The sequence below is a fragment of the Mobula hypostoma genome, chromosome 5 (assembly GCF_963921235.1).
Source record: "Mobula hypostoma chromosome 5, sMobHyp1.1, whole genome shotgun sequence".
In the NCBI taxonomy this organism is placed as follows: domain Eukaryota; kingdom Metazoa; phylum Chordata; class Chondrichthyes; order Myliobatiformes; family Myliobatidae; genus Mobula; species Mobula hypostoma.
In genome coordinates, this window is record NC_086101.1 from 3,664,466 (window position 1) to 3,688,376 (window position 23,911).

At 46.8% G+C, this 23,911-nt stretch overlaps 1 protein-coding gene across 1 annotated transcript in view; it reads left to right on the forward strand.

Annotated features, from left to right (window-relative positions):
• The first annotated feature begins 910 nt into the window (after positions 1-910).
• The window catches only part of LOC134346416 (uncharacterized), a 72,641-nt gene continuing 49,640 nt past the window's right edge, over positions 911-23,911 (forward strand). Inside the window, exons 1-7 of the mRNA XM_063047786.1 lie at positions 911-1,985; positions 2,126-2,221; positions 2,611-2,844; positions 8,303-8,325; positions 8,421-8,539; positions 22,620-23,144; positions 23,287-23,374. Of these exons, the coding sequence (XP_062903856.1) occupies positions 1,575-1,985; positions 2,126-2,221; positions 2,611-2,844; positions 8,303-8,325; positions 8,421-8,539; positions 22,620-23,144; positions 23,287-23,374 (1,496 nt within the window). The 5' untranslated portion in view covers positions 911-1,574. The remainder of the gene's footprint in view (positions 1,986-2,125; positions 2,222-2,610; positions 2,845-8,302; positions 8,326-8,420; positions 8,540-22,619; positions 23,145-23,286; positions 23,375-23,911) is intronic.

Below are 23,911 nucleotides of genomic sequence, written 5' to 3' on the forward strand. Positions count from 1 at the left end.
GTGAGTCCTGAGGCTCTTGTACCTTCTGCCTGATGGCAGCAGCAAGAAGAGAGCATGGCCTGGGGGGTAAGGATGCACCCTGGACCTGGGGGGAATGGACAATCGATATTTTGGTTTGAGACAGTCCAGATGAAAGATCTTGACCCCGAAAGTTGATTGAACATTTCTCTCCACAGATGCTGCCTGACCCACTCAGTTGCTCCCACATCTTGTTTCTTACTACAGCTTCCATCATCTGAATTTCTTGTGCCTCTCTTCTCAGGGCTTGTTCTTTCACTCCTGCCTTCAAACAGCCCCTTCGTGTTCTTCTTAATCCCATCACACCTACTGGGGCACCAGTCACCAACAGCAGATCCCCAGAGTCCTCAGTCCTGGGCCAAAGGTTGATCAGCCTTGTGGCTTTTCCTTTCACCACACAAACTCAATCGTCTTCCAGGGGAAGGTCCTTCCTATCCCAGGGATGAGGCCTTTGGTGATTCAGTTGGCGTTCCTGTCACACTGTGTTTTTACAGGATGGAGTGGTTAGCCCCATGACCTCGTCCTGCAGCCAGGCTTGGGCAGTCCATGGCCAACTGTCCGACCAATTTAATGTGATTCTGATCCCAGCCCGAGGTGGAAACGGCAGTGTTTCCTTCCCACTGAGCACAAGTATAACACCCTGGTTCCAATTTTTACTGCTGTCTGTAGGTATTTCATTTTAGCAGTTCTATTAGAGCAGTCTGTTCTGCTTTCTGGCCTGTTTGGGTTTGAGCTAAGATAAGGGGCTTTGATGTTCAACTTAGGAATGTTTTGTCAGCCAATCAGGATGGTGGAATTGGGAGAAGGTTCTAGAGAAGGCCGGACGGAGAGGTTAATGTGTGGACACTGGTGAGGGTCGAGGTCTGTTTGGTTGGGGCTGGGAGGAGACAGGAGAGAAATTGGCTGAGGATGCCGTCCCGTTGCACAATGTTGTTTATGGAGTTGAATGATTTCAAGGAGAAAGGACCTATACTCCCGAGGGGAGTCCATTTGTTCGAGATGGATTTCGAGCGACATTCGGAAGGTGGTGTGTGCTTTCACGCAGACCGAGGGTCCAACGTGTGAGTTAAAGACAACCTCAGGATGAGCTTCAACTTATGTGCACCTTATGGTGGGCCCTTATGTTTCCTTCTTTCTTTTCTTTAATAACTGTTTACTTAAGTTAACATTCATAAATATACTTTCTTTATAATTGCATGCTGTGTACGGTCTGTTATTTTTGCCGCCGGGCGATTGCATGGGAGCAGCAAGTTACACAGCATTCAGACAGATTAGGGTTCGGGTGGGCGAGACATCCCAACCTCACGGATTTAGCGGGACGAAGTCATATCTACTCTAGACATACAGAGTGTGGGAAAGGTGATTTTCTTACCGCTGATTCCGGTGGCTGTTAGCGAGGGGCTCCAGACACGGCCAGTAAAAGGGGTTTCACATACGACAACATAATGTTCATGCCGTGAGACTGCAGCGCACCTAGTGGACAGTCGCGGTACTGCAGGCGTTCAGCCACTCCCCGAAAGTGGAAGGATCCTGAACCAGGAAGTGCCGGAGTTAACATGGCTTCGACACGACAGGTCGAGAGTTTGACCGAGGAGGCAATTTGTCCCATCTGCCTGGATTTCTTCACCGATCCGGTGTCACTGGAGTGTGGGCACAACTTCTGTCGCTCCTGTATCACACGGTGTTGGGAAAAGGCAGAGAGAAACTCCTGCCCGGAATGTAGAGAGGAGTTTGCAGACCGCACCCTCAGGGTCAATCGGGCCTTAGCAAATCTGTCTGACAAAGCTCGAAAACTAAACCTGAATCCGAAAGGGAAGGAAAGTAAACTTCACTGCGAGAAACATGATGAAGAATTGAAGCTGTTTTGTGCGACGGACAGGAAACTGCTCTGTGTGATCTGCAGAGACGCGCGGGAACACAGAGAGCACCGCTTCCTGCCGATTGAAGAAGCTGTTGAAGTCTATAAGGTAAAAATAAATCGATTTTGATCATCTGATGTATTTTTCATGACATATTTATTTTCTCACCCCTGGTGTTTATGGGAATAAACTGGCCCGAATCGGCAATGCACCTTTATTGTCTAATTCCTTCACTCTCTGCTTCCCAGGACCGAGTTAAATCTGCCTTAGGCTCTCTCACAGAAAAGAAATCCGAGCTCAAGGAAATGGAACGGCAACAGAAAGAGATGATCGCTGGAGTTCGGGTGAGGATTTCCTGAGCAGAATTTCCAATATCGTTGTGTAGCTTTGATCTCTTTAATGCCGAATAGAGTATCGCAGCTCCAGTGACCTGGGTTCGATTCTGACCTCTGGTGCTGTTTGCGTGGAGTTCGCATGTTCTCCTTGAGATCACCGTGGGCCGGCATTGCCAAGAAATCCAGGTTGAATGTATCATTCGCTTCTGTAATTAACCCTGTGAAGGCGGGTGGACTGTGAATCAGGTGAGAGGTAATGGGTCAGTGAGGAAGAATTGGTTTCAGGGATTGAATTTCTGAGAATCAGCATAGAGTCAACAGGCTGAATGGTCTCCTTCCAGGTGATAGGGAAATACTTTACAGCCAAATAATAAGCTACCTTCTCCTTTCATTAACAGAAACAGTCAAACGGCGTTCAGTCCCACATCACTTCCCAGTTCGCTGAACTGCGCCAGATTATCACCGAGAAAGAGCAGCGCTTACTCCGAGATCTCATGGAAGAAGAGGCGAGGATTCTAAATCCAATGGAGATAAATCTTCGACAGATTCAAGAGAATTTAAATTCTATCCAGAAGGAAATCTCCAAGTTACAGGAACAGATGGCCCAACAAGAAAATATCACATTCCTCATGGTGAGAGATTTCAGTTTGGTTCTGTAAAAGTGCAGAGTATTAAAATGATGTATTTTAACTAAATGTGGTGTTTACAGAAACTATCATTGTAAACAAATTGAAACTGGACAGATGTTTTGACTGTACAGGACTGTTGCTGTTCCCCAAACCGACCTCCCACAACATCTGTACGTCACAGGACAGTCTGTAACCTTCTCGGAAATGAGTTACTCTGATCAGAGCACTGAGCTGGTGATAGTTTCTGTGATTTACACGTATAATTGATTTCTACGTGTATACTCAGAGTAACCAGTTACAGTCACAGGCTGTGAGTGTGTCTGGTGTGGTGGGTGTGATGGTTCTCTGTATATCAGTGGGAACTGAGATTGATTTGCACATTGTGACCTACACATCAGATTAAACATCTACAGCGTCTATAAAAGTATTCACAGCCACCCCCTCCCCACTTGAAAGTTTTCATCTTTTTCATGTTTTATTGTCTCAAAGTAAAAACAGATCTCTGCATTAATCTAAATTAATTAGAAATATAAAACACAAAATAACTGATTGCATAAGTAATCACCCCCATGAAGTCAGTATTTAGTAGATGCATCTTTGTCAGCAATTACAGTCTTGAGTCTGTATGGCTAGCTCTCTATCAGCTTTGCACATCTGGACACTATAATTTTTCCCCATTCTTCTTCACAAAAATGCATAAGATCAGTCAGAATGTATGGGGATTGTGAGTGAACAGCACTTTTCAAGTCCAGCCACAAATTCTCAATTGGATTGAGGTCTGGACTCCGACTTGGCCATTCCAGGACATTAAATTTGTTATTTTTAACCTATTCCTGTGTAGCTTTGGCTTTATACTTGGGGTGATTGTCTTGCTGGAAAACAATTCATTTCCCAAGTCGTATTTCTCTTGCAGACTGCATCAGGTTTTCCTCCAGGATTTCCCTGTATTTTGCTGCATTCATTTTCTCTTCTGCCGTACAAGCCTTCCAGGGCCTGTTGCAGTGAACCATCCCCACAGCATTATGCAGCCGCCACCATGCTTCACGGTCGGGGTGTTTTTGATTATGTGCCGTGTATCCCTTGCTCCTAAAATAGTGTTTGATCTGATGGCCAAAAAGCTCAATTTTGGTTTCATCAGACCATAGAACCTTCTTCCAGCTGACTTCAGAGTCTCCCATATGCCTACTGGAACTCTTGCCAAGATTTCATGTTCGTTTTTTTCAACAATGGCTTTCTCTTTGCCAATCTCCCATAAAACTGTGACCGGTGAGCAATTGTTGTTTTTGTAGCCTCTCCTATCTCAGCCATTGAGGCTTGTAACTCCTCCAGAGTTGTCATAGGTTTCTTGGTGGCCTCTCTGACTAGTCCCCTTCTTGCAGAGTAATTCAGTTGACAGCCTGTTCCAGGCATATTTACAGTTGTGCCATATTGCTTCCATTTCTTGATGATTGACATAATTCAGTGACTTGGAAATGATCCTGTATCCATCTCCTGACTTGTGCTTTTCAATAACCTTTTGGTGGAGTTGCTTGGAGTATTCTTTAGACTTCATGGTGTAGTTTTTGCCAGGATACTGATTCACCAGCAGTTGGACCTTCCAGATACATGTGTATTTTTACGACAATCAATTTGAAACATTTTGACTGCATACAGGTCTCCGGAAACAGATCTCCATTTAACTAATTATGTGACTTCTAAAACCGATTGGCTGCACTAGCGATAATTTGGTGTGTCATATTTAAGGAGGTGAATTCCAATGCAATGAATTATTTTGTGTTTTATATTTGCAATTAATTTGGATCACTTTGTAGAGATCTGATTTCACTTTTAACACGAAAGAGTCTTATTCTTTTGATCAGTGTCAAACAAGCCAAATTAATTCTACTGTGATTCAATTTTTTATAACAACAAAAGATGAAAACTTCCAAGGGGGGTGAATACTTTTTACAGGCACTGTATATCAGCTTGCATCAGGTTCATTGTTTTAGAGACCTTTCTTTTCCAGATATATTCTTCATCAGATTATATCCCATTTTACATCATAGACAGGTCTTTCAACACTTCTTCTCATATCATTTCCCACTTCAGAAGCAACCTTCCACCTATCACCACACCCAGCAACAGTGCCCAGAACTCCATAAGAACATAAGAATTAGGAGCAGGAGTAGGCCATCTGGACCATCGAGCCTGCTCCTCCATTCAATAGGATCATGGCTAATCTGACCATGAACTTATCTCCACCTACCTGCCTTTTCCCCATAACCCTTAATTCCTCTACTGTGCAAAAAATTATCCAACCTTGTCTTAAATATATTTATTGAGGTGGCCTCTACTGTTTCATTGGGCAGAGAATTCCACAATCTCACCACACTCTGGGAAAAGCAGTTCCTCCTCATCTCTGTCCTAAATTTACTCCCCTGAATCTTGAGGCAGTGCCCCCTAGTTCTAGTCTCACTTACCAGTGGAAAGAACTTTCCTGCCTCTATCCCTTTCATGATTTTATGTTTCTATAAGATCTCCTCTCATCCTTCTGAATTCCAGCGATATAATCCCAGGTGATTCAATCTCTCCTCATATCTAACCCCCTCATCTCTGGAATCAACCTGGTGAACCTCCTCAGCACCACCTCCAAAGCCAGTATATCCTTCCTCAAGTAAGGAGATCAGAACTGCAGGCAGTACTCCAGATGTGGCCTCACCATTACCCTGTACAGTTGCAGCATAACCTCCCTGTTCTGAAATTCAATCACTCTAGCAATGAAGGTCAATGTTCCATTTGCATTCTTGATAGCCTGCTGCTTCTGCAAAACAATCTTCTTGCAACTCATGCACAAGTACTCCCAAGTCTCTCTGCACAGCAGGATGCTAAAAACTTTTACCATATTAATAATAAGCTGATCTTCCACTTTTCCTTCTAAAGTAGATGACGTCACATTTACCAAAATTGTACTCCATCTGCCAGGCCCTTGCCCATTCACTTAACCTATCTATATATCTCTGCAGACTCTCCGTATCCTCTGCACAATTTGCTTTTACGCTCAATTTACTGTCATCAGCAAAATTAAATACACTAATTCTGTCTTGCAGTTTGTGGGTGTATATCGTGAACAGTTGCAGGTCCAGCACTGACCCCTGCAGCACACCACTCACCACTGATTGCCAACCATGGAAACACCCATGTATCCCAACTCTCTGCTTTCTGTTGGTTAACTAATCCTCTAGCCATGCTAATAGATCACCCCAACTCTGTGCATCCTTATCTTATGGATAAGTCTTTTATGTGGCACCTTATCAAATGCCTTTTGGAAGTCTAAGTAAATAACTTCTATCTGTTTTCTATCCACTGCGCTCATTATATCCTCAAAGAACTCCAGTAAGTTTATCACACAGGAGCTGTCTTTGTTGAATCCATGCTGCTCTGTCTGGTAGATCAATTTCTTTCCAGATGCTTCGCCTTTTCCTTTTTATTGATAGCTTCAAGCATTTTCCCAGCTACAGACATGAAACTAACTGGCGTATAATTGCCTGCCTTTTGCCTACATCCTTTGTTGAACAGTGGCGTGACTTTCGCCTTCTTCCAATCATCCGAGATCTGCCCAGAATCGTGAGAGATTTAGTAAATTATCACCGAAGCCTTTGCCATTTCGTTCAGTATCCTGGGATGTATTCCAGGACCTACCTATCTTTAGGCTCACATGTTTGCTCAGCGCTACCTCTTTAGTGATCGCTATTGTGTTGAGGTCCTCACCTCTTATCGCAGTCATATAATTTCTCTTTGGCATGTTAGATGTGTCCTCCACCCCAAAGACCGAAACAAAATAGCCATTCAAAACCTCGGCCATTTCCTCATTACGGAATATCAATTCCCCTTTCTCGTCCTACAAGGGACCTATGTTCACCTTGGACACCCTTTTCCACTTTATAAAATTATAAAATCTTTTACTATCCATTTTTATATTTTGTGCTAGTTTATTTTCACAAGCTATCTTACCTTTCTTTATTGTTCACTTTGTGGTTCTTTGTTACTTTAAAAAGTTTTCCCAGTCTTCCAGTTTCCCACTTGTCTTGGCAACGTTGTACGCACGAGTTTTCAGTTTGATGCCTTCCTTTAGTTCCTTAGTTATTGATGGCTCTCCCCACCCTTACTGTCCTTGTTTTTAACTGGAATATACTTTTGTTGAGCACCATGAAAAATCTCTTTGAAATTCTTCCACTGTTCCTGAACCGTCCCACCATATACCCTGTGTTCCCAGTCTACCACATCCAGCTCTTTCCTCATCCCTTTGCAGTCTCCATGATACACTGGTTTTAGATCAAACTATTGCACCCTCCATTTGTATGAGAAACTCAATCACACCATGATCACTCTTTTCAAAAGGATCCTTAACTACAAGATCACTAATTTTACCTGTCTCATTGCACAAGACCCAATCTAAGTTAGCACATTCCCTTGTAGGTTCAGTCACATGCTATTCAAGAAAGCTATCATGTATGATTCTATGAAGTCCTCCTCAGGAATGCCTCGACCAACATGATTCACCCAGTTAAAGTACCCACGATAACTGCTCATGCCTCAGATATTTCCCTGTTTATTGCCTGTGCCACTGTAATGTTAATATTCAGTGGCTGATAGACAACTTCCAACTGTGCTTCCTCACACAAGCTTCTCGAGTCAAAATCGGTAAACTATACCGCGAAACAACGGTAAGTCCAGCCTTGTTGGTCCGATAACAACTTCATCACTATTCTAATTATTGGTTTGCTTTCTCTCTTTGCAAAACACGCTAAGTGCCTCTATTACCGCGGGCGCTAGCAAACGGCTTATGCAAAGGCGAGAAAAATGGCCTCTCAAAACAAGGGACAGGCTAGAAAAAATCCTTTGTGGCCACTGTAAGGTGACCAAATGCAAGTTATAGAAGCAGTCATTTCTGTAATTTAAAAAAGAACAAAAGAATGCTACAGGCCAAACCAACCAAATCTCTTTCTCACGCACACACTAACTCACTGTCACTCTCCTGAACAGCACAGAGTTGGACTGGAGTCTGTATGTGTTTATCCAGCTTCCCCATTACATTCAGTCCCGGCTGTTCCACTTCAACCACTCCTATGGCAGTGAGTTCCACATTCCCTTCACTACATTTCAAGCAGAGATACGTTCTGTACCCACACCCAATCCAATCCACCACTAAACTTAAATTTCGGCATCTGATCCTCCCTGACATGATATCCCAATAAAAATGGATAGCCTGTCCAGTCTTTCCCATCAGTTCCATCCTCTCAGTTATGGGATAATTATCAGAAAGATTCCTTGTACTTTCTCCCGGGTTCTGTGTCCCTTGTTGCAGTATCCCCTTTCTCCGTGTGTGAGCTGAGAAGTGGGAAATTTGAATCACTTGGCTCAAATTCCTGCTGTCAGGATGTACACAGTCAGTGAATTGAGATCTGTATTTTATTTGTTTCAGGAGGAAGCTCGTCGGAAGAGGAGGTAGGACATGGTCCTTTCTGAAACACAGTTGGATTTGTAAAATATTTCAAATATCACTGATGCTCAGTTTATAACCAGTTGTGTAATATTTACAGGACTAGTGATGATGTTTATGTGCTGTCAGTGACACATGGTGCCCTACCTGTCGAAAAATTCGATCAGCCCTTTTTGTTGAACACAACGTTGAGAGAAATGTCTGATACAATTAAGCGAGGTAAACATTTACAGTTTCCTTTCTCCATGTTTGTGAACAATTTTAAGCAATACTTACTCGCAAAGACTGTCTGTAACTCTGGGTGAAGACATCACTGTCGCATGGTCAGCTGGAGATGTCCGACCCCTGAACACACCAGCACTGGGACACACTACACCCAATACACGGGACTGTTAGATTATCCACTGTATCCTGAACCAACTCACACTGTACAAACACGCCAAGACATTACCAGGTAATAAAAGCTGGTATCTGTCCTGTGAATGGGATTGTCATGAAAATACGTACGAGTCCTTCAGAGAAGGAAATCTGCTTCACTCAGCCTGTCTGACCTGTCCGTGACTGCAGACTCTGACTGACTCAGGTCTGCCCCCTGCTGGACTCGCGAGTCTCACTATTATCAACCCCCACATTGAAGCATTGTCAGACAGAGCCTGGACACAGCTCCCAGCATTGACCTCGGTCAAGATTTCATCTCGGGAGAAGCTCACACATCATTCCCAGCCTGGCAAAGTTCCCTCACATACATACACAGAAGAATCGGCAGATCATTCCCCCTCCCCACCTCCATCTGCCTTCTCCCTCACCTGGACTCACCTCTCACCCGACAACTTTTGCTCATCCCCTTCTCCTATTTCTTATTCTGCATCTTATTCTTATTCTCCATTATGTTGCCTTCCTTTCCAGTCCGGGTGAATGGTCTCAGCCTGAAGTGTCAACTCTTTCATTTCCCTCCGAAAACCGTGCGTGACTCAAGTTCCTCTGGCATTTTGTGTGTGTGACCGGCAAGATTCCGGTTGTGAATGAACCCAGTGACTGAGATTCCAGAGCCACCAGGATAGAGAGTTCCAAAGATTCACACCCCTCTGCGAGAAGAAAGTTCTCCTCTTCTCAATGCGAATTGATATTTCCCTTATTCAGAGTCTGTGAGCTCTGGTTCCAGACTCATCGGTCAAGGGAAACATCCTCCCTGCATCCAGCCCATCGAACCTTGTTAGAAGTTTATAACTTTCCATGAAATTCATCAACACAGCCAGGCTCCAGGGAGAGATTCCTCAGGAAGATGATCTGGGAATGGGTTTCGCCGATGTTTATTCACAGGGATTTCAACACACATTTGTGGCCAGTAAACGGTGAATATTCTGTGGTTGTTCACTGAGGCTGCAGTTACAGCTTTAGTTCACTTTATTTCTCCTCTCTCCACAAATCTGACTGCACTGAGATTTGATCATTTCAGAAGCCGGCACCTCCCTACATTGAATTCCCAGTGTTTCTGCGGTTGTCAGATCTTCGTTCCCTCCCCTCGGGTGGCTCTTTTATCGAGTTGAGAAACAGGACATTCAGTGAAAAGCTGCAATACCAAAGGCAGCAACACCCCCCACATCCTCTGTCGATATCTCATTCCAGTCATTGAGATAGAAACAGGGAATCAGGCCCTTCGGCCCATCCTGTCCATACTATAATTATAAATAATGAGAAGTATAAATAACATTATAAATAATCAAAAATGTTTCAGTGATCCTGTAGTAATTTAAATAAACACCTTCACTGTTCACTATATGACCAATTTTGCCATCATCTTCAAACTTACAAACCATACCATCTATATTATCTTCCAAATCGTTAGTACCAATGAACAGTGGACCCTGAACCGATCCCCACGTACACGACTGGTCACAGAGCTCCAGTCTGGACAGCAGCTCTCCATCACCACTCTCTGTCTCCTGCTACCAGGCAATTTTACATCCAATTGGATAGCTCACCCTGGATCCCAAGTGATCAAACTTTCTCTTCGAGCCTTTCTCAGGGAAGCTTGTCAAAGTCCCTACTAAAGTTCATGTGGACAATGTCTATCACCCTATTCTCAGCAGTCCTTTCTGTCACCTCAGCAAAAAAAATAGTTAAGTTTATGAGTCACTATTTCCCAGGCATAAAACAGAGCTGACTATCCTGAGTCAGTCCCTGCCTTTCCAAATGCTGGTAAATCTGTCTCTCAGTCTCCATTCCAGTAATTGCCCCACCACTGATGTTAGACTCAGCAGCCTGGAGTTTCTTGGCTTGACCTTCCAGTCCCTCTTAACTTAAGACAACACCTGAGCCACCCTCCTGACTTCCAGCAGCTCACCTGTGGTGAAATGTGCAGCAATTATATCCGCCAGGGCCCTGAGTTTGTTCCCTAGTCTTAAGGTACTCAGACAGAGTAGATCATGGTCTGGGGCTCATTCACCTCTGGTACTTCCAGCACCTTCACTTTTGCACTATGATATGTTCCAAGAGGCTACTGTTCATGTTCCTTAATTCCTTAGTTTACATGCCCTCTCCCATCTCCTTTTCTCGATGACCACATTGATCCTGAGGGTGACCTGTCCGAGTCAGGTTGTCATACATTTGTCCCAATGTCCATGCTGTCTGTGTTGCCCAGTGAGCTGGTGCCATCTGCTCACGTTTGGTCCAGAGCCCCATAAAACTCTTCAATCCATGTACTACCTACTGTAGATTCTTTCAAATGTTGCTTATTTCTAGTAGGGCATTCCAAATATGCACCACACTTTGTGTGAACAAAATATTTCTGAAGTCCCTTTTAAATCCATTGGCTCTGATCTTAAACCTTTGCACTCTTGTTCCTCACACACCCTCTCTGGGGAAAATCCCTAATTTGGAAGGGGATGAGGACCGGAGTGATAGGGCTGAGGATGGGGCAGTTGATATACTAGTTGATGCATTGTGTAGTGGGACGGTGAGGAAGAACAGACAGATGATGGGACTGAACTGCAGTCGGTGGGATGAGTTGCAGTCAACAGGGGGCAAAGTCTAAAAGAGTGACCAATACAGGACTGAAGGTGCTATATTTGAATGCACGAGGTACACAGAATAAGGTAGATGATCTTGTAGCACAATTAGAGACCGGTAGGTATGACATCATGGGCATCACTGAATAGTGGCTGAAAGAAGATCATAGTTGGGAGCACAGAGTAGATCTGGAAAGGCTGTTTCCCCTGGTGGGTGAGTCCCGGACAAGGGGCCACAGTCTTAGAATTACAGGGTACCCATTTGAAACAGAGAAGAGGAAATTTTTTTTTAGCCAGAGGGTTGTGTATTTATGGAATTCGTTGCTACATACAGCTGTGGAGGCCGGATCATTGAGGGTGTTTAAGGAGGAGATTGATAAGTATCTAATTAGTCTGGCTATCAAGGGATATGGGGAAAAAGCCGGAAATTGGAACGAGATGGGAGAATAGTTTAGCTCATGGTGGAGTGGCGGAGCAGACTCGATGGGCCGAATGGCCTACTTCTGCCCCTTTGTCTTGTGATCTTAACATCCAAGGATACTCAGGGTATCGTAGGGACCGGCAGGTAGGCAGAATGGGTGCATTGGCTCTGTTGGTAAAAATTGAAATCAAATACTCAGAAAGAGGTGATACAGGATTGGAAGGTTTATATTCTTATGGGAAGAGGTAAGAGCCTGCAAAGGTGAAAACACCCTGTTGGGAGTTAGATGCATTCTTCCGAACAGTAGCCAGGACATGGGATGTACGTTATACTGGGAGATAGAAAATGCATGTAATAAAGGCACTGTTCTAATAACTATGGGGAATTTCAATATGCAGGTGGGTTGGGAACATCTGGTTGAGCTGAAGCCTGAGAAATGGAATTTGTAGGGTGGCTTTTTAGAGCAGCTTGTGCATGAGCATACAAGGAGATCGGGGTTCTGGACTGAGTGTTGTATAATGAAGCAAATTTGATGAGGGAGCTTAAGGTAAAGGAACCCTGAGTAGATCGTGATCATAATATGGGAGATTTCACCCTGCAGATGAACAGGGAGGAGATACAGTCAGATCTGTCAGCCTGACAGTGGGGTAAAGGGAATTACAGAGGCATGAGACAGTAACTGGCCAAAGTTGATTGGAAGGAGACACGATCAGGGATGATTCAAAGGTCAAAGTAATTTTATTGTGAAAATACAATTGTGCTAAAATTGGCAAATGCAATGTTGGCATTCATTTCAAAGGGATTCGAATATAAAAACAATGAGATAATGCTGAGTCTTTATAAGACACACGTCAAGCTGCATTTGGAGTACTGTCCACAGGTTTGACCCGATATCTCAGAAACGATGTATTGTCGTTGGAGAGAGTCCAGAAGAGGTTCACGAGGATCATTCCAGGAATGAAGGGGTTAACATATAAAGAATGTTTGGCAGCTTTGTGTCTGTACTCACTGGAATTTAGAAGAGTGCGGGGAGATATCATGAAACCTACTGAATATTGAAAGAACCAGATAAAGTGGAGGTCGAGAGGATGTTTCCTATAGTGTGGGTGTCCAGAACTAGAGGCACAGACTCAACATTGAGGGGCGACCCATTAGAACAGAGTAAGGAGGAATTTATTTAACCAGAAAGTAGTGAATCTGTTCAATGCTCTGTCAAAGACAGCTGTGGAGACCAAGACCGTAGGTATATTTAAAGTGAAAACTGATAGTTTTCTGAGTGGTCAGTTTATGGACAGAAGGCAGATATAGTGGGTTTGAGTGGAATCTAGGATAAGCCATGATGGAATACTCGATGGGCTGAATGGCCTAATTCTGCTCTTATATCTTATGGTCCTATGGTCTATTCATTACTCATTATCTTCCATACCCATGTCTCTAAGAACACACTGAGGGCCTTGCCCATCTCCTGTATCTCCAGGTGCAGTGGCACGGTAGCGTAGTGGTTAGCACAACGCTTCACAGTACAGGTGACAAGAGTTCAATTCCCACCGCTGCCTGCACGGAGTTTGTACGTTCTCCCTGGGACCGTGTGGGTTTCCTCCGTGTGCTCTGGTTTCCTCCCACAGTCCAGAGATGTAATGGTTGGTAGGTCATTGTAAATTGTCCCATGATGCGTCTAGGATTAAATCAGGGGATTGCTGGGTGGTGTGGTTCGAAGGGCTGGAAGGACCGATTCCTCTCTGTATCTCAATAAATTTATCATTAATGATGGAAACCCTGCATCAGGACAGAGAGTGGAGTGTGTGGGTGATCAGGGGCTGTGAGGGGAGTGGGTTTGTGGGAAGGGGGACAAAGATCCCTTATAAATCATTCCCCTCTCACCTTAAATCTACACCCTCCAGTTTTGGACACCTTATTCTGGGGAAAAAATGGCACCTTACCTTTGCCCCCCCATGATTTTATATACCTTGACAAGGGGTCACCCCTAAACTCCAGGGAAATAGCTCCAGTTTATACAGTCTCTCATTTTAAACCAAGCCCTCCAGTCCTGGTAACATCCTCCTGAAGCTTCCTGTCCAGTGTAATGACATCCATCCCACAGTCCGGCAACCAGGAATGCACACAGTACTCCGAGTGTGGTCTACCATCGATGTCAACGGCCTTGGTGAAGTTCATGTGGACAATGTCAATCACCCTGTCCTGGTCAATCCTCTCTGTCACCTCTTCAAGAATCTCAGTCAAATTTGTGAGATGTGATTTTGCGAGCACAATGTCGTCCTCACCTTTCCAGATGCTGCTCTATCCCGTCTCTCAGAAACTTTCCAACCACTGATGTTAGGCTCAGTGTCCTGGAGTTCCCCAGTGTCATCTTCCAGCCCTATTAATTAAATGGACAACCTCAGCCGCTTTCCAGTCAGCTGTGGCTAAACGTGAAGCAAATATATCTGCCAGGGTCCCTGTAATTTCATCCCCTTTCCTAATGAGGGTCTGAGGGGGTTGGGGTTACATAAAGAGGCAAAGGGACCCTCACAACCCATCTTCATCACTCTCCACTTTCGAGTTCCCCCGAAACACACAGTTCACCCACCTGCTTTCCACCCCTATCCCACCTGGTTCTGGTTCCATCTGTCATTCATCTCTCCCCCAATGGTTCCCATTATCAGCTCACACTCCCCACCCTCCCCCAAAACTTCACTCCATCTTGCACTCACCGTTTTGTCTCTGTGTCTGTCTTTGTCTATCATTCACTTCCCAATGTCTCCCAACTCCAGCTCACATCCTCACCCCGCCCTACCTGGGGCAACCTGCTCATCATCCATCACCCCTCCTCAGTCCACATCACCTCAGACTCGTCTCATCATCCTTCACCCTTTCTCAGTCCACAGTCACCTCAGACTCGTCTCATCACCCTTCACCCATCCTCAGTCCACAGTCACCTCAGACTCGTCTCATCATCCTTCACCCTTTCTCAGTCCACAGTCACCTCAGACTCGTCTCATCATCCTTCACCCATCCTCAGTCCACAGTCACCTCTGACTCGTCTCATCATCCTTTACCCCTCCTCAGTCCACAGTCACCTCAGACTCGTCTCATCACCCTTCACCACTCCTCAGCCCACAGTCACCTCAGACTCGTCTCATCATCCTTCACCCCTCCTCAGTCCACAGTCACCTCAGACTCGTCTCATCATCTTTCACCACTCCTCAGCCCACAGTCACCTCAGACTCGTCTCATCATCCTTCACCCATCCTCAGTCCACAGTCACCTCAGACTCGTCTCATCATCCTTCACCCATCCTCAGTCCACAGTCAGCTCAGACTCGTCTCATCATCCTTCACCCATCCTCAGTCCACAGTCACCTCAGACTCGTCTCATCATCCTTCACCCTTTCTCAGTCCACAGTCACCTCAGACTCGTCTCATCATCCTTCACCCCTCCTCAGTCCACAGTCACCTCAGACTCGTCTCATCATCCTTCACCCCTCCTCAGTCCACAGTCACCTCAGACTCGTCTCATCATCTTTCACCACTCCTCAGCCCACAGTCACCTCAGACTTGTCTCATCATCCTTCACCCCTCCTCAGTCCACAGTCACCTCAGACTCGTCTCATTATCCTTCACCCCTCCTCAGTCCACAGTCACCTCAGACTCGTCTCATCATCCTTCACCCCTCCTCAGTCCACAGTCACCTCAGACTCGTCTCATCAACCTTCACCCCTCCTCAGTCCACAGTCACCTCAGACTCCTGTCGCATCACTCCCCTTCTCGTCTCTCTCCTGGCCATCTTCCTCCCCACTCTCAGTCCTGATTTCGACATGAAACGCCAACAGTCCCTTTCCTCCACAGGCGCTGCTCGACCCACTGAGTTCCTGCAGCTGATTGTGTGAGTCCTGATTGTTGCGTATATATTTAAGGTGCAGTTAGAAAACTGTTGGAAGATCAAGGAATTAAGGTTTTGGTGAACTGGTACAGAAGAGGAATTAATGCTGGCATCGGTATGTCACTGTCATGTTGAATGAAGGGCCGGTTTCTGTGTTGTACTGTTCTATGTTCTCTGTTCCCTGTTTAGAGGAATGAGAGGAGATCTCAGGGAAACACAAAACTCATCCCAGGCTCAACAGGGAGGATGCACGGAGGAAGTTTCCCTGGTCTGAGGGTTCGAGTATCAAAGGTCACTGTCTCAGGATGGTGTGAACCCTCAAAGGATAGTTTATATCTGGAACTCTCTGTACCGGAGGACTGTGCGTCTCAGTCATTTAGTCCGTTTCATGTCACAGAGTCATCATCGTATCGCACAGAAATGGGCTCTTGGGCCCATCACCTCTGTGCTGACCTATTTACCATCTACCCTTATCCCATTGGTTGGCATTAGGTTTGTCTACTTCTGTGCCATCCCTATTGAATTGTCTTTCTGAGTGTCTCTTCAACACAGTGATTGTATCCGATACCATCACCTCCTCTGGCAGCAAGTTCCAACATCAACCACTCATTGTTCAGTACACTCACCCCTCAGATCAGACCATATGAGCATCAGACTCAGGACCAGAATTAGGCCATTCGGCCCATCATCTGCTCCACTATTTCAGCATGCTGACCCAATTTTCCTCTCAGTCTCACACTCCTGCCTTCTCCCCGTATCCTTTGGTGCCCTGACCAATCAAGGGTCTATCAAGCAACACACACAAAGTGCTGGAGGAACTCAGCAGGCCAGGCAGCATCTATGGAAAAGAGTTGTTACGTACCCCGTAACTGGGTTGCCAAACCAGCAGAAATGGATCACTCAGTTGGAGTCTGGAGTACTAGAACTAAGAAAGTTTTATTAAAGAAACAAGCAACACAGTAATCGAAAGGATAATAAATGCAACAGTTCAGCGATGATAAACACACATGTGCACAGAATTAAGATAACAGCATCAATCAAGCTCTATCGTTGTCTAGGGGTAAATGACCAAATTTCAAAGTGACTCAAAGTTCAATCCAGTTAGTAGTTCAGTTCGCAGTAATCGTTGCTATGGCGATGGACAACGTGGGGGAAGAGAGATATAGAACAGGAACAACTGATCATTCAGAACGGCTTCACTCACAGACCGGCGAGATTGCTCACAAGCAACTTTTGGGCGGGTCCTTGGTGATGTCACCTGAGGTCACCGACTGTGACCCCTCCTCCAGATGCAGTCGATCCTCTGCAGTGAACCCGGCACCCAGGCAAGGGCGGACACACACCGGGTTCCCGCTGATCGTACCTTTCCACCCTGGCCGTTGTCTGATACCTCTCACCCACTCGTGAGAGGCGCACCGCTTCCAGGGTCTCGTTACCTCGGGTGGCGTGTGTGTCCTGTCTTAGCGAACTGGTCCCTTTTTATCCCCCTGCTGGGGTATCGCCTGTCCATCACTTCAAACAGTTCAGGGTTCAAAGGGGGAGCCGCTCCAGACAGCTCTCTCTCTCCCACGTCCCTTCATTACACATCTCCAGACGCGGCTCCATTGTTCCCTATCTCTCCTTCCCCTGAGGGCAGGTGGCAGACCACTTGCTGATGTCACTGATGCTAACCCAGGCCAGCAAACATCTTAATTTTATGTGTATTCTCGTCACACTTCCCCCCTTTAAGGATTTTTACCGGGAGGTAAAAATTACAAACATGAATACATTATTTGATACATACACAAATATACATCTTTAACAGCTATTTGGCTAACACAGCGAGTTTGAAGCTGTCAACACCTTGACAGACAGTCATCACATTTTCTGTTCCTTTTACACGTGTTATTAATAATCCCTTAGACCAGGCTCCAACTCAGCAAACTTCATAGTGGCCAAAAACACTGATGAATTGCGATCAATGTAACCTCCCATTTGGCTTTGTCCCGGACCACAATAACAAGGGTCATCCCATTCCCACTCAGTTTTCTCTCGCAAGGGCTTAGTAGGAGGGGGACGGGTATTGACCGCAGAGTTATTGCAAAACTTCCTGCAGTACCCCACCATCTCCAAGAGCCTTCTGAGGACCCTCTTGTCTGTCGGGGTTGGGAGGTCAGCGATAGCCTGTACTGTAGCTTGCATCGCTGCCAGCTGCCCCTGTGTCACCACAATTCCCAGGTAAGTGACCCTCGTGTGGCCGAATTCATTTTTTTCAAGGTTCACTATCAAACTGGCTTCAGACAGCCGTATTAAATTGCCAATACACACCGCTGTGTTCATCAGCCCTTTAGTCACTGAATTACTCATTATATATGCATGTTCTTTACTAGGCTACCCTATTGTAACAGACATCACCCAACGTCCCAGTTCTTTGCATTTCCTCGGGACAATCAAACACATGGGTGCGAGTCGTTTAATTACTCCTTCTAAAGATTCGCTTTGTTCGGGGATTAAGGGAGAGACCTTATCAGTAGACCCGGCCAAAACAATAGCCTTCTCCCATCTGATCGATCCCATACTAATCTTTTCAAAATGTTTTTTTTCTCTTATCAGGGGGCCCCTAGCTTCATTGATTTCCACGCTAACACCGACTAGGTTTGTTAGCATATCAAAAGCCGGTGACCGTCTCAGTTCGTGTCGGTCATGATCAATAACATCCTTCCTCCTGGGCAGCCGGTAAACCTCTTTCATGATTCCACCAACTGTTTCCTCCAGCACCGCAAAATGTCCACTGGGGGGTACCTCGTGGGCCATGTTAAAAACCTCATCCCCATAACTCTTTTGCACCACCCTCCATTCCTCATCTGCGGGTACTGTACTTGATTTCCCTTTCTTCCTTAGCACTTCCTCATCCGCACAATAGCCTACTAGTTCCCTTGTTAAAGCTGTGTCAGAGAGAGCGGTCTCGGCAAAAACCATCAGCCCCTCGTCTCGCTCCTGCGTCTGCACAAATTCTTTCCTGGCTACTGCTACGTCCGTCCCAGCTCCCTCACTACCTCTTGTCTCACTACACCCTGTCTCATACAAGGTTGGCAGAAATGTTTCAGCTAAATTCATGTCGGCCTCTGCAGCTTTCCTCGCCATCCGCCGAGTTACTGCGCAAACGGGATAAACCTGCGAGTCCACGGGCGGGGCCTCCATGCTGGCAGGCTGACTTGTCAGCCTCACGGCGGGGAACACAATTCCTCCGGCGATGTCATTACCGAGCAAGACTTCCACGTCTTTCATCGGTAATTCGGACCTCACCCCGACCGTGACTAGTCCAGAGACCAGGTTGCTCTATAAGTGTATCTGGTGCAAAGGGACTGACTCTGTCCCTTCCCCAACACCTTTGACCTCTACCTCCCCAGTCTGGGTCTCTGAGCTAAACTCTAATACACTCTTCAGTATTAGTGACTGACACGCTCCCGTGTCTCTCCAGATCCGCACTGGAACTGGTTTTAACCCCTCCTTCACTGACATCAGTCCGGCCGAGATAAACCTCTCGCGCCCTTCCTGGACTTTTTCAGACCTGTCCTTCCCTAGCGGTTCGCTTAACAGCTCGATACAGCCATTCCAAATTTCCGCTTTTCCTTTCCCCGTCTCCTTCCTTGGGGCAAAGCACCTGGACGCAAAGTGTCCGGCTTTCCCACAATTATAACAGACGACCCCAGGAGACTTCCTACCAGACTGCTCCCGGTCTACCTTATCCTTTTCACTAGTCCCCGGCTTACTTTCTGACTTTTCCGGCGGACTCTCCCCTCCGTCCTGACTACCCTTCTGGTAGCCTTTACTCGGGGCAAACTTCATTTTATGCGTCAACGCATACTCATCCGCTAACTTAGCAGTAGCGGCTAACGTGGCTGCCTCTTTCTCATCGAGGTAGGGTCTCATACCCTCAGGGACACAACCTTTAAACTGCTCAATCAGGATCAGTTGTAGCAGTCTGTCATAATCCCCCTCTACCCGCTTCGAGGCGCACCAACGCTCACAATATGTTTGCATCTCACGGGCAAACTCCAAATACGTGCGGTCCCACTGCTTCCTCGCATTCCGGAACCTCTGCCGGTATGCCTCCGGGACCAACTCATAAATCCTGAGGATGGCCTCTTTCACCACCTCATACCTCTGGGCATCTTCCGCGGACAAAGCTGAGTAAGCTTCTTGGGCCTTCCCTTTCAGTACACTCTGAAGTAAAACAACCCACTTATCCCTCGGCCAGTCCTGACTTATAGCCACTTTTTCGAAGTGGAGGAAGTACCGATCCACGTCGGTATCGTCAAATGGGGGAACCAGCCTAACCTCCTGGGTCGCCCGGAACCCTCCACCTTGGTTCGGCACGAGCCCCTGCTCTGCCCTTATCTTTAACTTCTCCAGCTCAAATTCCCTTTCCCTCTGTTTCCCTCTCTCTTCTCGCTCCCATTGCCTCTCTTTCTCCTCTCTCTCTAACTGTCTGTCCCTCTCTTTCTCTTCTCTCTCCAACTGTCTTTCTCTCTCTTGCCTTTCTGACTCTCTCTCCTGCCTTTCTAACTGCTTCTCTTCGTGTTCTAACTGCCGTACCCGGAACTCGTGCTCGAGTCTCAGTTTTTCAAGCTGTACCTGTACCGCGTCTCCAGCAGGTTTTTCAATAGACACCACCCCCAGCTCACCTTAGGGAAACACACCTTTAGATACATAGTGCTCTACAATAGCTCTGTGTATCTCCTCTCTCCTCATTGTCGACTTCACCTTAGCAAGATTCAACCATTTGGCCACAGCTATCAATTCCGATTTCCTGGCATCCTCTAATGCCTCCAAGGTCGGCGCCTTTATAAATTCCTCAGCCTCCATTTCTGCTGTTTGTCTTTTCTTTCTTTCGGGAATTTTAACCCAATCAATTACTCCGTCCCAAATTTAGCGTTCAAAATCGCGGACGAGAACCCCACTTATGTTACGTACCCCGTAACTGGGTTGCCAAACCAGCAGAAATGGATCACTCAGTTGGAGTCTGGAGTACTAGAACTAAGAAAGTTTTATTAAAGAAACAAGCAACACAGTAATCGAAAGGATAATAAATGCAACAGTTCAGCGATGATAAACACACATGTGCACAGAATTAAGATAACAGCATCAATCAAGCTCTATCGTTGTCTAGGGGTAAATGACCAAATTTCAAAGTGACTCAAAGTTCAATCCAGTTAGTAGTTCAGTTCGCAGTAATCGTTGCTATGGCGATGGACAACGTGGGGGAAGAGAGATATAGAACAGGAACAACTGATCATTCAGAACGGCTTCACTCACAGACCGGCGAGATTGCTCACAAGCAACTTTTGGGCGGGTCCTTGGTGATGTCACCTGAGGTCACCGACTGTGACCCCTCCTCCAGATGCAGTCGATCCTCTGCAGTGAACCCGGCACCCAGGCAAGGGCGGACACACACCGGGTTCCCGCTGATCGTACCTTTCCACCCTGGCCGTTGTCTGATACCTCTCACCCACTCGTGAGAGGCGCACCGCTTCCAGGGTCTCGTTACCTCGGGTGGCGTGTGTGTCCTGTCTTAGCGAACTGGTCCCTTTTTATCCCCCTGCTGGGGTATCGCCTGTCCATCACTTCAAACAGTTCAGGGTTCAAAAGGGGAGCCGCTCCAGACAGCTCTCTCTCTCCCACGTCCCTTCATTACACATCTCCAGACGCGGCTCCATTGTTCCCTATCTCTCCTTCCCCTGAGGGCAGGTGGCAGACTTGCTGATGTCACTGATGCTAACCCAGGCCAGCAAACATCTTAATTTTATGTGTATTCTCGTCACAGAGTACAGTCAGCGTTTTAGGCTGATACCCTTCCGCAGGATCTATCAACCTCTGTCTTAAATATACACAAAGATTTGGCCTCCACAGCAATCTGTGGCAAAGAATTCCACAGATTCACCACTCGTTGGCTGTAGAAATTCTTCCTAATTGCCATTCTAAAAGGACACCCCTCTATTCTGAGGCTGTGTCTTCTGGTGTTAGACTCTCCCACCATAGCAAACATCCTCTCCACGTCCACTGTAACCATTCGACAGGTTTCAATGAGACCTCTCATCATTCTTCTGAATTCTAGTGAATACAGACCCAGAGCCATCAAACACTCTTCATATGACAAGCCATTCAATTCTGGAATCATTTTTGTGAAACCCGTTTGAAAACTCTCTCCTTTTTCAGCATATCCTTTCCAAGATAATGAAACTAAACCTGCTTACAATACTTCAAGTGAGGTCCCACCAGTGCTTTATAAATTTTAACATTACATCCTTTCTTTACAAGGACATCTAAGTCCCTTTGCACCTCAGTTTTCTGTATTTTCTCTCCATGAGAATCAGAGAGAGACGGGGTCAGTGGTTTTCTTTATCGGTCAGAATACCGAGTACAGGAGCTGGGACTTCCTGTTACGTGTGTACAAGACCTTGGTGCTGCCACGTTTGGAACAGTGTGTACTGTTCTGGTTACCTTGCTACAGGAGGGATGTTATTCAACTGGAGAGGGTGCAAAACAGCTTTACAAGGATGTGACTGGGACTGGAGAGCTTGGGTTAAGAGCAGAGGCAGGACAGGCTGGGACTTTCTCCCTGAAGCCGAGGAGACTGTAGAGGTGGGTGCAGTTTTAAAATACATCTTGTCAGGTACCTGGATAAGAAAGGTGTGAAGGTAGAATGGGAAAATGAAACTAGCTCTTTAAAGCAAGTTGGGCTGAAGAGCTTCTCTTTAAATCCCTGCAGTATTCACTTTGTGTGTGTTATTCGGGGAAAACTCCGCTCTCCATCCCGGAGGAGAAACCTCGGGAAGATGCTGGTTGTCCATTCGCTGTGTTTGGGTTCAAACCCCGGGAAAGGGTCCTGTCGGCCACCCGACTGAGCCTGAGGCCCAGCGGCCTCTCCCCCGGTCCGGTCCCGGGGCCGCGCTGCCCGAGTCTCCCCCCGATCCCCGGGGACTCTCTAATTCTCTGCTTCTCCCCCCAGTCTCTGTCACCCTGGATGTGGAAACGGCGAATCCGCGGCTCGAGGTGTCTGAGGATCGGAAGAGTGTGAGATGGACCGGGACCCGGAGGGATCTCCCTGACACCGGGAAGAGGTTCACACACTGGGCTTGTGTGCTGGGATCGGAGGGATTCACATCGGGGAGACATTACTGGGAGGTGGAGGTGACGGGGAATCGGCGCTGGTATCTGGGAGTCGCCGCAGAGTCTGTGGAGAGGAAGAGATTGTTGAGACTGAGTCCGGAGACCGGATTCTGGACCATCAGGCAGTTTGATGACGAGATGAAGGTTCTCACCTCCCCTGAGTCCCGTCTCCCCGACGGTCCCATCCCCGGGAGGGTGGGAGTTTATCTCCGTTACCAGTCCGGGACAGTTTCATTTTACAACGCGGAGACCAAGTCCCATCTCCACACCTTCACTGGGAATAAATTCACGGAGAAACTTTATCCTTTCTTCTGGACTGGGAATAAAAACGAGTGTCTGAGAATCTGCTCCGGTTCCGCTCCGGGTCTGTAAACGGGTCGGGTCCCGGGACCGGCGTCTGGAGTAAGTCAGTGTAAATATAAATGTGCGGAGAGTGAAATAAACACGAGTTGAGAATTATCGATCCATTAATTTTAACTCGTTCACCGCATCCGTCAACGGGACAGAAACACCGCGGATTCAGCAGCAGCCGCGGGAGCGGGTCCTGAGCTCCCCGGCTCCCCCGGGTGCTAAAGTCCACCCGCACCGGGACAGGTGAAGTGGGACAAGTGGTGGTGGTGCTGACTGGGAGAGGGAGGTCAGGGTGACTCTTGGGGAGACGGGACATGTGGCGGTGGTAACAGGCTGGGGAATCTCAGCGTGTCAGGCAGCATCTACAGAGGGAAATGGATCATGACGTTTTGGCTCGATGTCCTTCCACTGGACTGAAAGTGAGAGCGGAGATGCCCGGTGTAGGACGGTGGAGGGAAAGCCAGGGTAAGAGCTGGCAGGTGAGGGGGTGATAGACACCTGAGGGAGAGGTGGAGTGTGGAAATGTGTCAGAAGCTGGGAGGTGAGAGGTGGCAGTGACAAAGATGTTGGGCAAATGGAGAGGGTGGGTGAGGAGGGTAAAATGCTGGAGGCATTCAGCCGGTCAGTCACAATCCATGGAGTTCGTATTCCGTTGGTTTCAATGAGATTCCGCCCTCGCCCCCCGCCACCCTCCCCACCTTGCATTCTTCTAAATCCCAGTGAGTTCAGGCCTAAAGCTGCCAAACGCTCCTCATATGTTAACAGCTTCATTCCCGGACT